Consider the following 13,629-nt stretch of genomic DNA (forward strand, 5'->3'; position numbering starts at 1 on the left):
CCAGCACAATTTTCCCAGTCTTCTGCCAAACCTGATCTGAGCACCTAATAACCATGCCTCCAACAGAAAAAAAGATCTATAGTTTCTTTTAAAATGCATCAGAAAACAGCTTTTTGAACAGAACCAGAGGACAATAACCAAACTTGTGCTCCAAATGTGAAGCTTAAAAAACTCAAAATTAAAGACAGAAACTTCTTTTGTGACTGTACTATAGCTTCCTGAACTAACCCCACAGGCAAGCCTGAAAGGACAGCTGAGCTTCTTTCCTCTGAGCTTATCATCACTGTTGTTGCTGCTTTTTAAGTCTGACTTGTGAGGAAAACAAGGGAGGGAAAAATGTTTGTCCTCCAATGGAATAAGATCACAAGGTTTGGAATAGGCGGTCTTCTCTGCTCTAATCTCAGTTATTACCTAGGTCAGAGGAGAATACAGAACCTCAGAAAGTAAATCCTTTATCTCAGGTGCAAATAGATTAAAATCCAACAAAGTAATGCAAAGGATCCGCTGCCTCAGAAAAAGAAACTTCTTATTCTCTTTAAACTTTGTCTTCAAACTCTTTAAAGCATATTATTAATTGTTTCAATTTGATCCCATTATAGATTTCGGTTACTCAATTTGTTAATCAGCACATATTCATTCTCTTACCACCTTTTCGCACCTACCTAATTATAGCCTGAATATATGTAAACTACAAATATATGGATGAAAAGTGAAATATTCAGTCAAACATTTTCTGGAAGTTTCAAATTCCTGAGATGTTAGTATCATGTAGACCAAATATTTGAGAAGACCGATGTATGCATTATCTGTTTGCTAAATGCTTTAATGTATTAGAGCCTTAAAGAGACAATTTTCTCTCATTGGGAAAAACACATGCACATACACACATAAGTTATTTATACACCTATTTCTACATGTATATTAATATAAATCTGGTGATATTTTAGAGATTCAGCATTTTCATAAAATATACGGAGTAATATATAACTAAATATTTTAATATTAATGAATTAAGTGAGTTTTTTCCTAAAAAAAAATAATCCTTTAGAATTCAGAATCGAAAGTGTCCTATTGGCAACAAACAAAAACCAGAGATTGCCTACTATACTATGAGAAAACACACTTTTAAATTAGTGTTAAAGGCTCGTTTGATTATATTTTTATATGAGACATTAAATCTTCTCTCCTTGATATTAGCAAAAGTTGATTAAAATACGGATATTCAGTATTATTTGAAGTCCATGTATAATCTTTCTCTTAGTTGTATGTAATTTCTGACTTATAAAAAAAAAAAAACCTTATTAGTACAAAGCAACCTTTTATCCCCATTCATCATTTCTGGCTTTAAATGTAGATTATACACATTCATACTTCTAATGTGCACGTATAAATGTATGTATAATATATATAATGTATATGTATAAAAATATATATAAAATCATCTCATAATATGCAGTTTCCAATCCTGCTGCAGATACATTCCTACTCATAAAATAAATCGTTTACATTTTTAAAAATGATGAAAACCAAAGCCTATTAAAGTTATAGTGGGGTTATTCTATTAAAACAACACACTGCTTATCCAAGGAGAACAGAGAGAAAATCCACTTTCAAGCTGGAAATAAGAAACACCAAAGACAGAGAATGAACAAGGCAGAAGGGGATGGGGGCAGATGTACTTCATCACCATTCATATTCCTAAACATTAGCTTCGTTTTGGTACATTTAGATCAGAATAATTGCAAACATATTACCTTTTATTTCACCAAAGTTCCCTGATCCCATTGCAAGAAGCTTGTCTTTCCAGTCCTTTGAGAGTAGCTTTTCAATACTGGGGGTTTCTAAGTAAAGAAAAAAAATATATAAGCAAATCAACATGACTACCTTTACAATGGAGCTCATTAAAAGTCTATCTGCTAAAAATAAGGCCATCCCTATCCAAGCCCCAGTTCATAATGACTTCATCAACAAACTGATAACAGGAGAGGAAAAAAGAATGTGTTTTGTCACCTGCTGTTTCAAAATCATTAGCTTTTTCCTCTTGCGGAACAAAGCCGTTCTAATTCTTTATGACAATGGGTACATATAAACCTGCGGTTCATTGTTTTTCAATTTGGTGAATAAATTCCTGCTATAATGGATGCTTGTCAATTTCAGGGTGTTAGTCTGCAGTCAAAAAATAATTATGTTGATAAAATGCAGAGTTAAAAAAAGGCAAAGAATTAGCTCTTAAATCTGCTACATGTAATTATATCCCTCTGTGTGTTTACAATTACATCCACTTTATAATATGTGTTTAACATTGTGTGGTGGTAAGCACACTGTGGCAAGATTTGCCAGTACTGTGAACATTTGAAAAAAAAAAAAGTTAGTATAAAAGAAGCTTTACAAAGATTGCAAAATCTAGAGAAATGAGGAATATCTATAATGGAAACCTATTATTTGCTTATTTCAGATATGTATCACACTCTTAAAATGCCCTGTATTGGGACAAGGCACACATATTTTAGAGAGCAAAGTTGTGCTTTAGTCTGATATTTGTTTCTATATATCACACAGTTTTGACCTCTCCTTTTGTGTTTGAATTTTAATGTATAAGTAAATATAAATGCTAATAAAACTCCCAAACATTAAACTCAGTTCCAAACAATGTAATTGTATATTCTTGTCAGCATTTAGATGGGTACACAATTACAATGGCTTTCAATCCTACGATTAGCACTGCATTCAGTTAGAAAATAGAGTGTACTAAAAGATAAGTGTCCCAGTATGCTCCATCTAAATAACAATACCCACACTTATTATCTAGATCTAAGACATACACTGCCATTCTCCACATTGATGTTTATGTGTATTTGTGTTTGTTCAGACATTTGTCTACCCCCTACTAGGAGCATAAAGGGAGTACATGTTAACTTATCAAAGGGACCGTCTGGCCTAGAGACCATATGATTATTAGAAACTGGTTAATTTTCCCCCCATTTTAAGGCATCTTCTTCCTCCTCTTTAGCTAATGCTACCTACTTTTCTTAGGCTCAGATCTGACAGCCATCAGCTATTAGGGTCACAAAGCCTGTGTGGAGTTTTCAACAAAGTGAAGGTGAAATTTTCCTTGGAATAACTGTAACTATATGGAATGCTTTGTTTTCACATGTTAAAAACTTGTAGAAAGTAAAATAGTGGAAAAAAACCCCTCTGAATGATTACTGCTTTACATTGTGTGTATGGTGCAAACACACACACACACACAGTCCCACACACACTCCACAATTACTATGTGCACATTTGCCTAGGGAATGTGTGAAGTGTATTTTTTCCCTTTGTAAGAAAATTTACATCTCCATTTTTCATACTTAAGGAAAAAAGAGTCTAAAGAATTTACTTTTACCTTTTCTTAAAATATCCCTATTTTTATGCCATATTGTTTTAAAAATGGTGATGGCAATTCTATGAGTAATAAAACAGTAAATATCTTCTTATACTTTAATCGATATGATTATTGAGGCTTTAAAGATAACTTTAAATACTTCTGCAAGGATTTCCAATGTTTCTACATTCCCAGTAAATACTTGATGAGTGAAATTATTTTTTAAACCTTATCAGAGTAGGTCAAACAAACATCACTATTTCTTTTTTCTAGCACTCTACAAAAATTCTTGAGAAGCATGTAAACAGGGCACAGCCAATATGGTATTTGCAACAGAGTACTGTCAGTCATTAAAAGCTAACAAACCTTTGCAAACCAAAAGCAGACCATTTTACTTTTAAGGCTATTGTCTGCAAAGTCCAGGACAAAGCTTTTCCCCTGCAGCTAGACAAAATATTCACTGTAGTGTGCTCGTAAAGAAACAGAAGTCTTCTGTCTAAGTTGCAGAGTTAAAGAAACAGCCACCAGATTTCTGAAACCTGCAGAACATTCCTGGCCTCTTTATTAACCTGCATAAAGATATGAGGCCCATATACAGAGCCACTTCTTTAAAGAACCTGACTTTTAACACAGATTACAGAAAAATGAATAACTTCTTTAAGAACAAGTAATTTGAAAGATGTAAAATTGGAAACATATCTAAGTCGGGGTTATCATGCCTGCAGATGAGTAAAGACATTTATTAATATTTTCAATTTGGATAAGTTATATACCTTAAATTCAGATTCAATAAACATTTATTAAGCAGCCTATGTGCCAGGTTTTATGCTAGATGCTTTTATCTATATTCCCTCATATAATCATAGCAAACACCTGCAGACTCAGATTGTGTTCTTGTATCCATCTTACAGGTTGGTTTAAAAATGAAGAAGTAAAGGACTTGTCTGAGGTTTCATAAAATGTAATTGGCAGAGTTGAGTCTTGAATGAAGTTTTTTTTTTTTTTCTTATAAATTCCTAACTTGCTTGTTGACAACGAAATGATGAGAATAGCTACTATGTTGAGGGGTAAATGCTAAGCAGTGTACCAGGTCTTTTACATATGGTATCTTAAATGTCTCACAATAATCTTCTAAATTACATTTTAATATACCTGTTGTACAATTTAAGAAACTAAAGTTTAGGGAACTATCACGACTTGCCCAATATGAAGTTAGTTCAATCTACTAAATCCCAAAATCTTTGCTCTTTCTAGTACACACACATTAACTTTATCTGCACACAATCGTAGATAGTAAGGGAAACTATTGTTATTGCAGAGGTCAGAAACAAATCTCCCCAGCATGGTCCACACTGGCAAGCAGATTATTTTGACCTGAAAACAATTAAAGCCCAACTAACTCAAGAAGAGTTGTTTTACCTCCCTGTTTCCTAAAGAGATTCAGGCAGAAAAACCTGCTTTAGGAAGAGAACTTTAGCAGATTCACTTTAGCACATGTGAGGTATGGCAGACAGAAAGGATCCAGGCAAAAATCTGTTAGCTAGAGTCTCCTTTGTATCCCATTGTTTCTGGGTGGCCCTGCAAAAATTTGTTTACAAAATGTTTGCTTTTTCTCATCTACCTGTGATTTGCTTACTTCTTCCTCCTAAATCCAAAATGACATATATACCTCATTTTACCTCACTGTCTTTGGAATTTTCATGCTTATGTAAATTCCCCTCGCATACATACTAAAATTTAATTTTCTCTTGTTAATCTGCTGTATGTCTTCAAATTACTTGAATAGCCAGAAGAACTAAAAGAGGAAGGAGAAATTTTCCCTGGCTCCAATATTATTAATTCTACTGGATGGATAAAGTATAAAAACTTAAAAAGACAAACTGAATTCCCTGGGTGACATGTAACTATGAGCAGCACAGTGAGATTAAAAGCCGAGATTTCTTACAGTTCTCATTATGTTCAAGATGTAGTCCCACAATATGACTTTGCACTTTAGAATTCTGGACAATTTAAGAAAAAAACAATTGACCATTTGGCAGAGATACACGATGAAATGAAAATGTATTCATATAGTGGAAAGGCTGTTGGGCTACAAATCAAACAATCTGGGTTGTCAACAAGACTTTCACACTGGCTAGCTCAGAGAGACCAAAAGTACATCATTTCATCCACTTCATCTACTCATCTGCATTACTGTAAAACAAAGAGCTTTAAACAAATCCACATCCGATATTCTACCAGTTACAACTGTTTCAATTTGTTTCCATTGATAGTTCACGAAGAAGTGGCAAGAAACGATCTCATAATAAGAAACACAATGGATAGACATGTACCAATGACTGAATTTCTCTGAAAATGACAAAGATTCTGTAGAATATTCATGCTTGTACATATAAAAGACCAAATGGCAAAATTTCAATATTTATAACATACCTGTTCATTAATGTGTGAATATAAGTAAAGTGAAGTTTACACAATTTGAAAAATTTAATATGTAAGTGCTGCTTCAGTGCCTATGGAGTAAAAAAGTAATAGGTCAGTAATACTGATCTATTAAATATTCTGTTTTCTAAAATGCAATATTTATTTCAAGAAACATGTCAAATTGTAGTTTATACTATGAGTAAGGTATATCTGTGTGCATAATTATTTCCAAATTTTCAAATTCTGGATTATCCATTATTTCCATGTTAAGATGTATCATAGTTTTAATTTAAAAACTTTTAGAGATTCTCCAGAGATTAATTTCTCCCAAATATTGGAGTATCATGGTCAATGTGAAAATAAAAACTAGGGTTCCTTATATTAAAATAAATATGAGTAATAATAACATTATTATTTGCATAGCATTTAATTTACAGAATGCTATCAGATACAAACAAAAATTCTGTCAATGGTCTATATTATTATTATATCCATTCTGTGTATGAGAAAATTAAGGCTCAGAAAGACGCTTTGCCAAACATGACCTGAGCAGGAAGTAGAGCCGATGGAATATAATACAAGGTCTTAATTCAAGGATCTGTCTCTTTAAGGGAAAGGCAAATATGTATATACTTTAAAAGAGAAAATAAACGTTAAGAAATATACTATAAGATAAATTGGTGAGATATGAAAGCTATCCTTATCAGCATATTAAGATGATCCTAATTGGATTACTTTTGTCCCTTTTTGACAAATGGACCCTTTAGATACGTTTGCTTGCTTTCCCCTATTCACCCTTGACTCTTTTGCTCGCATATGCTTCTTCACATCAATGACTATAGCAATCCCCACCAGCGAATGGCCCCCCCAACTGTGCCAGCCATTGTTACAACTGCATTCTGCCTCTTTAGGGCCTGTTCATTCCCTCTAACTCTCACTCCTTTTTCCCTTCAGTGCCAAACACTCTTAAGACTGACTCCCTCATCTGGAACAATGAGACCTAGAGACTCATGCCAACATATTGTAATTCTCCAACAAGCTGTCAGTGCCAGGAATTAAACCACATTCGCTCCAGTGCAGTAGCTTTACACACAAGCCCAGGTTTTTGCTTTGTGTGTATGTAGGTTTTCCCCCCTTAATCTCCCTTGAGCTGCAGTGGCAGAGCTCATTGAAAAATTAAACAAGCAAAAAATATGTATGTATAATATTTGACTTTTTAAACAAAGTTCCAGGAGTTAGGTCGTACTAAGTCTACCACTGTTTATATTTTAATTTTGTAGCTTAGACTAAGCTGTGTTATTCCTGACATGTGATAGGGTACACATTTAGGAACAGGAGTTGTCTTTTGAAAGGAAAAACACTATGGTTAACTTTCAAAATCTACCAAGATCTTCTTCAAAGTCAAAAAGTAAAAGCATATGTAGATTATTTATGTCATAGAATCAGAATTTAACCTGGAAGGATTTTTAAGTATCATTTAGATAAGTATTTCATAAAAGTAATTTACCAAGACATATATTGGTCATAAATGGAACATAAATTGTTTGGTTACTTAAAACTAGAACTAAAAGAAACAAAATAAGCATTCCATTATCATATAAATCAAATTAATATTAAACAAATTTGCATTTCTTTTCTACAAGATTCAGATCTTTTAATGTGCTAACAGATTGTTGTCAGTCTTTGAGTTATGGATTCCATAATATTATTTAAATATGTGACCAGGGAAATTAGTGTTGGGAAATGATTGCTTTGCTCAGTACAGTTTGGTAATAGCAGGTTTAGATCAAATTCTTGATTTTGCAAACTAAAAATTGTAACTTAAGGTTAAAACTTGCCTAAGATCACAAATCTAATTAATTATAAGGGTAGGACTTGAAGCCTAACTCCTAGTTCAGTGTTCTTTTCATTATACTATACTGCAAGTGCTTTTAAAGAAGAGTCAAACTTTTCAAAAATAAGATGCTAGTCCAGTTTCACATACATCATCCAGTTTTAGACAACAGTTATATGATAGAGGTCTGGGTAGTTAACCTCTGTTAGAATTAGGTATTATTAATGTAATGTTCTCTCCTTGGAAGTTCTCACTCAATGGCCCCCTAAAACTGAAGAAGAAATGCAAGACACTGCCCTTAGCCAAATATATTTTTCTTCAAAAAGCTAATTATAATTCAATACATTGTTATTTAATTATTAAATAACTGATAATAAGATTATTTCTGAGGAGACAATGGAGCCAAATCTGGAAATATATGTCAGTAAGAGTTCAATTTATGTTGACAACAGCAGTATGTCTGGACAACATTTGGGGGCAAATATTTAACAATGCAATGGAAGCAGAGTAAAAACTCTTACATATCTGGAAATTTATTTGTGCGAAGAAGACCAGAAGGCCTTGTAACAGTCCCATTAGCCATGTACTACATCTAATTTGCCACTGAAATTGTCAAGTTCTTCTAAGAAATGTTAAAAAATAACATATACCACAACACACAACAGAAACACATCTGAAATTCCAAAACATTAGGATTTCAATAAGCCTCATTTAAAAAAAAAATTATTTTTCAATTAGAGTTGACATTCAATAATATTTTATATTAGCTTCAGGTGTACAACATAATGGTTAGACATTTATACAATCTACGAAGTGATCCCCTTGATTAGTCCAGCTCCCACCCGCAATATACATGGTTATTACAATATTATCGACCATATTCCTTATGCTGTACTTCACATCCCTGAAACTATTTTGTAACTATTAATTTGCACTTCTTAATCTCTTCACTTTTTCCTCCCAGCTGCCAAACCCCGCTCCCATCTGGCAATCATCAGTTTGTTCTCTGTATCAATAAGTCTGTTTCTGCTTTGTCTGTTCATTTATTTTGTTGTTTAAATTCCATATACAAGTGAGATCATATGGTATTTGCTTTTCTCTGTCTGACTCATTTCACTTAGCATAACACCCTCAGGTCCATCCATGTTGTTGCAAATGCTAAGATTTCATTTTTTTTATGGCCGAGTAATATTCCTTGTATATATGTACCACATCTTCTTTATCCAGTCATCTATTGATTGGCACTTAGGTTCCTTCCACATCTTGGCTATTGTAAATACCACTGCAGTGAATATAAGGGTACACATATCTTTTCAAATTAATGTTCTCAAGAAGCCTCATTTTTATATGTAATTATCCTGAAATGAATTAAGCTCTAGAAATACTTTTACTAGTGCCGAAAACAAAAAACAAAAAACAAAACAAACAAACAAACAAAAAAACTTTGGCTTGCTGTTGACTCATTTTTGGAATTTTTAATATGAAATATATTTACAGAATACTACAATATCTAAATCATTACTCACAGGCTTAAATTTTCCTTTTGTATAAGCTGAAACTATTAACATATCTATTTAATTATACCCAATCTTATATGACATTTTAAAGGAATATTTATCATCACATGATTAAACAATATTCAATATGATATGACTGCTACATATCAATAACCTCGAATAACTGTGGGTTTACTCCTCACAAGATGGCTCTATACTTTCTACACAAAAATTCCCACAAAGAGACAGATTTACGAAAGTCTCAGTTTTATATAGTCCATCACTTAGAAAAAATAAGTGCATTTTCTTGCATAGACTATAATACTTTGGTTCGTTCTTGTTTCAAATATTAGATCCCAGCAAAAATAACATAAGTAATTTGAGGGCAGCATTTCAAAAACTAATTGCAAAGAATTATTTCTCATGTACAATGTCTCACATGTTTTTTATTAAATATTAAAAAAATAACAATTTAATGTCATACAACTTGACTCCATCACTTACCGGTTTTATGACCTTTGGCAAGTAAAACCTTTCTACACTTCAATTTACTCATCTCTGAAGGGAATAATAATTACATTTATCCGATTGTCAAAACAATTAAATGAGCTAATTTATGCAAAGTGCTTAAAATAGTGCTGGGCCTACAGTAAAACTCAAAAAATGTTGACTAACATTACAACCAAAACTTAGTATAAGACAACACAAGAGAACTATTTCAAAAATCGAATGAAATATATGTATGTATATATGTGTGTATATACACACATATGTACATATGTATACATATGCACATATATATGACATTCAATACTATTTCATATTAGTTTCAGGTATACGGCATAATGGTTAGACAGTTACATAATCTATGAAGTAATCCCCTTGATTAGTCCAGCTCCCACCTGTATTATACATGGTTGTTACTATATATACATATACGTATATATATACGTGTATATATATATATATACGTATATATATACGTATATATATATATATATACGTATATATATACGTATATATATATATATATTTCATTTTGCTCATTACTAAAACTACCCAGAAATCAAAAGCCTCCTCAAAGGATAATAGTTCTATCTCTACACATTTTTATGATAATGACTTACTACCCTTAGTTTCACTGGGTATCTATCATTCTCATGAATTTTTCAATTGGTTCATGTCAATAAAGATGACATAGAAAGAGATGTAGTAGTATGAGGAACAAAAACAGTTGTCATTTCTATTAGGTAAAAGTATGAATTGTCCCAAAATAGCACAGACATACAAAAATACTCAGCTAATCTTTGCCTGATTGTTTTTTTTTTTTTTGACAGTTGTCTTTCTAACTTTCCAAAGTTTCTATTAAGTCCTTAGCAATGGCTAAAGCTTTTAAGCTAGTGCTGTTGACAACTGAAAGAGAACAACAAATAGCTTTGTAGTACTCTTTTCCCAGAGTCACTCAGCCAACGGTAACAGTTATTATTTTTATTTATTAGCACTGTAGCTCTGTCCTCTATCATGGCTAACTTACCTCAACCCCTGTGACAGCAAAAGCATTTTAACTTTTAATAAAAACGGGAGCGTGCAGCACTCCTGTGTAAGGATCTTTCAGTAAAGTGCACAGCTAATGAATACTGTCCATTTGTACCCAAATAATTTATGATGTCAGCAAAGTGTGGGTGGGGAAATGTGAATTAAGTTCTTGCCATTAGTCACAACGAGCGGGATGACAGTAGAGAGTAGGATGAAGCAAAGGGGTTAGTTACTAAGGTAAGTGTAGAATAGAAAGCAAAAGCAATTTGATAGAAAGAAAATTGGGAGGAAGATGTTCATGATGTATCAATAATAGTCAACTTATAAAAGTTCAAAAAAAAAGTTAAAATATTTCTCATAAAAGATTTTCATTAAAAATTTTACTTTTATCCAAATAACCAACTTTCTCAGAAACCAATTGTAATAAGTCTATTATTTTCCATATATTTTACTTGAAATAGTATTTTCTCAACTGTGCACATGTGAGATAGAGCAAGAAAGAAAAAAAGAAGGCAAGCCATAAAAACTACATTATAGCAAAGGTACAGGAAAATCTAAGATATTTTTTAAAAAGTCTTACTTTCACAAGACAAATATATAAACAAACAAATACATAAACAAACAGGAAAAGTTTTTGAATGTATAAAAAAGAAAAAGTTTAAGATAGCTTAAACATATCATAACAGTAAAAATGAGACTGTATAGTTCTATAAGCAAATTGCATAAGCCTATTGATATGTTCAAGAAGAAATTACCTATATACGTATTTGAATTACAAATGAAGCAATTATCTTACTATAAAAGCGTATCTACATAATCACCCATTTAATTAGATATCTAGACCATGCTGAAAACAAATATTAATGATCATATTTGTACAATTTGGTTGTTGTTTAAAATTGTGAAAGGGGCTGGTAGAGATGATAAAGGAGATAACAAAAAGCACAGAAATAGAAAACCACTTAACATACATTAGAATAAGAATTCCAATACTTTAAAAATATGACAGAATGTTTTACCACTGGAAGTGAGAATTAAAGCGCATACAGCCTGATGCTAAACCACTACACATCCTGAATCTTCTCTATCACAACATATGTGAAAACAAATCGCAATCTCAGTTTGCCAGATGCCTGAGAAGATATGAACAATAAAAACTGACATGATTCATATGATAAATCAGAGATTGTGATATGCAGGTAGCTGAACGGTTGAGCTGCAAAACTACTTATAATTCAAATTATATTTTTACGTTCAATACATAGCATCAGATTTAAAAATTTTTTAAAATCCTCTGATTTTCTTTAAATCATATATCTAAATTTGCACACATCTTCTTAACCAAAGTAGTCCATCTGCCTTAACAACTTGTTATATTTGGTTTCTCCTAACCTTTCATGGATTTTGGATTGTGTAATTTTTATAGTAATTTTAGATGAGAAAATACAATAGTTTTATTGGCAATATGGCATTTAATGTTCACAAGCTTAGACACAATCTAGTCAACAATGAAACCTATTGCAGTGTGTTAGCTATGATATGCTGTGACCCCCTCCCTAAGGCAGAACAGCAAAAACAATAAACTTGTAAGAGTTCTCTTTAACAAGCATTTTCACTTAAGAAAAAACAAATGCAAGAAGATAAAAAGGAAGCAAACAGAAGAGAAAAAAGTCTGGATAAATAGAAAACAAGAAAAGCATAGTTTGGTTTTTACTTTTCCTATATCACCAGCTATTGGTATATATTCATTTAATCTCTGAATTGAATGAATACATAAAACTTTTATCTTTGATTTTAGTGGTGAAATGTACTATTTGAGCTATCAGACTACTTCAGAGATATACATGTCACATTGGATACCACCATTTTCTTTTTTTTGCACAATTCACATACACATGCTCGTGTGCACACACACAAGATCAGAAGTCTTCATAGTCTATATGTTTATTCATTCATTTATCTAACAATTATCTATTAAGCCACTACTGTAGCACTGTGATAGGCACTATATCAGCTCTGCGCCTCAAGAAACTCACTACCTCCTGGGGAAGATGTATAGACTAACAGTGACCAGACATTAAACTTTTGACTCAAATTGATACTGTGTCACTGAGTTGCTTTCCTATTGTTCCATTTGTTGAAGTAAAAGTAAAGAGAACAATGCCTTACTTGAATTACATATTAATGAATAATAAATAAATATATTGACAGATTTTTTCTAAATGTTACTGTCGTAGTATTGTCATAAAAAGTTCTAAAATGTTGTCCTATTTATCAATCAAAACTGTTATTAAAAAAAAAGTTTTACCAGGGAATAATTTTCAGAAATGAGGGCAATTTATTATGTTGTCCATAATTAGAAAAACAATATGGATTAAATCATGCTAATAATGTAAAGTTAAATTAAAAGATATTTTTCCAAGCATGGGGCATATTAACAAGAGCAAACTAGAAGTAGATCTTAATCCACTAGAGTTCACAGTCATAGGGAAATTTCTTTAAAATATAAATTTCCAGGGCCACTGGAGTTTGGCTCTTTATGTCCTGGTTGAGTCCCAGGAATCTAAACTTTTTCAAGATCTGGGATAATTTTTTGATAAGTAAATATTGATTCAGGATATAAAAATATGGATAAAAACATTTGGTTAAATCTTCAAAAATTTGTGTTGAAAACTGTTTTTCAAGTGAATAAGACCTGAAGTTGAATCAACTAAATTCTCAGAAAGGTAAAGGACTTTTTACTAACACCACAATGTCATTTAAGTGATAATTTAAACATCAACTAAAAAAATTCTGATACATTCCAATACTTTTCTATTTTACAATTCAATGACATAAAGCATATAAAATAAAAAAGTCACAGTAAAATGCAGTAATGAACTATCAGGATCACATATATATTTTATTTATTAATTTTGGAATATATAAAGAATGACACCAAAGTATTGTGAACAAAAATTTTGTTTAAAAAT

The 13,629-nt window shown here is 31.9% G+C and overlaps 1 protein-coding gene across 3 annotated transcripts in view; it reads right to left on the minus strand.

The window, feature by feature from the left end:
• The window catches only part of SOX5 (SRY-box 5), a 378,734-nt gene that overhangs the window by 206,496 nt on the left and 158,609 nt on the right, over window positions 1–13,629 (minus strand). For all 3 annotated transcript variants that reach the window (XM_015589995.1, XM_006912686.1, XM_006912687.1), the window contains one exon: window positions 1,755–1,841. In XM_015589995.1, coding sequence (XP_015445481.1) covers window positions 1,755–1,841 — 87 coding nt within the window. The remainder of the gene's footprint in view (window positions 1–1,754; window positions 1,842–13,629) is intronic.

This window comes from Pteropus alecto, unplaced genomic scaffold (assembly GCF_000325575.1).
Source record: "Pteropus alecto unplaced genomic scaffold, ASM32557v1 scaffold103, whole genome shotgun sequence".
Taxonomy (NCBI): domain Eukaryota; kingdom Metazoa; phylum Chordata; class Mammalia; order Chiroptera; family Pteropodidae; genus Pteropus; species Pteropus alecto.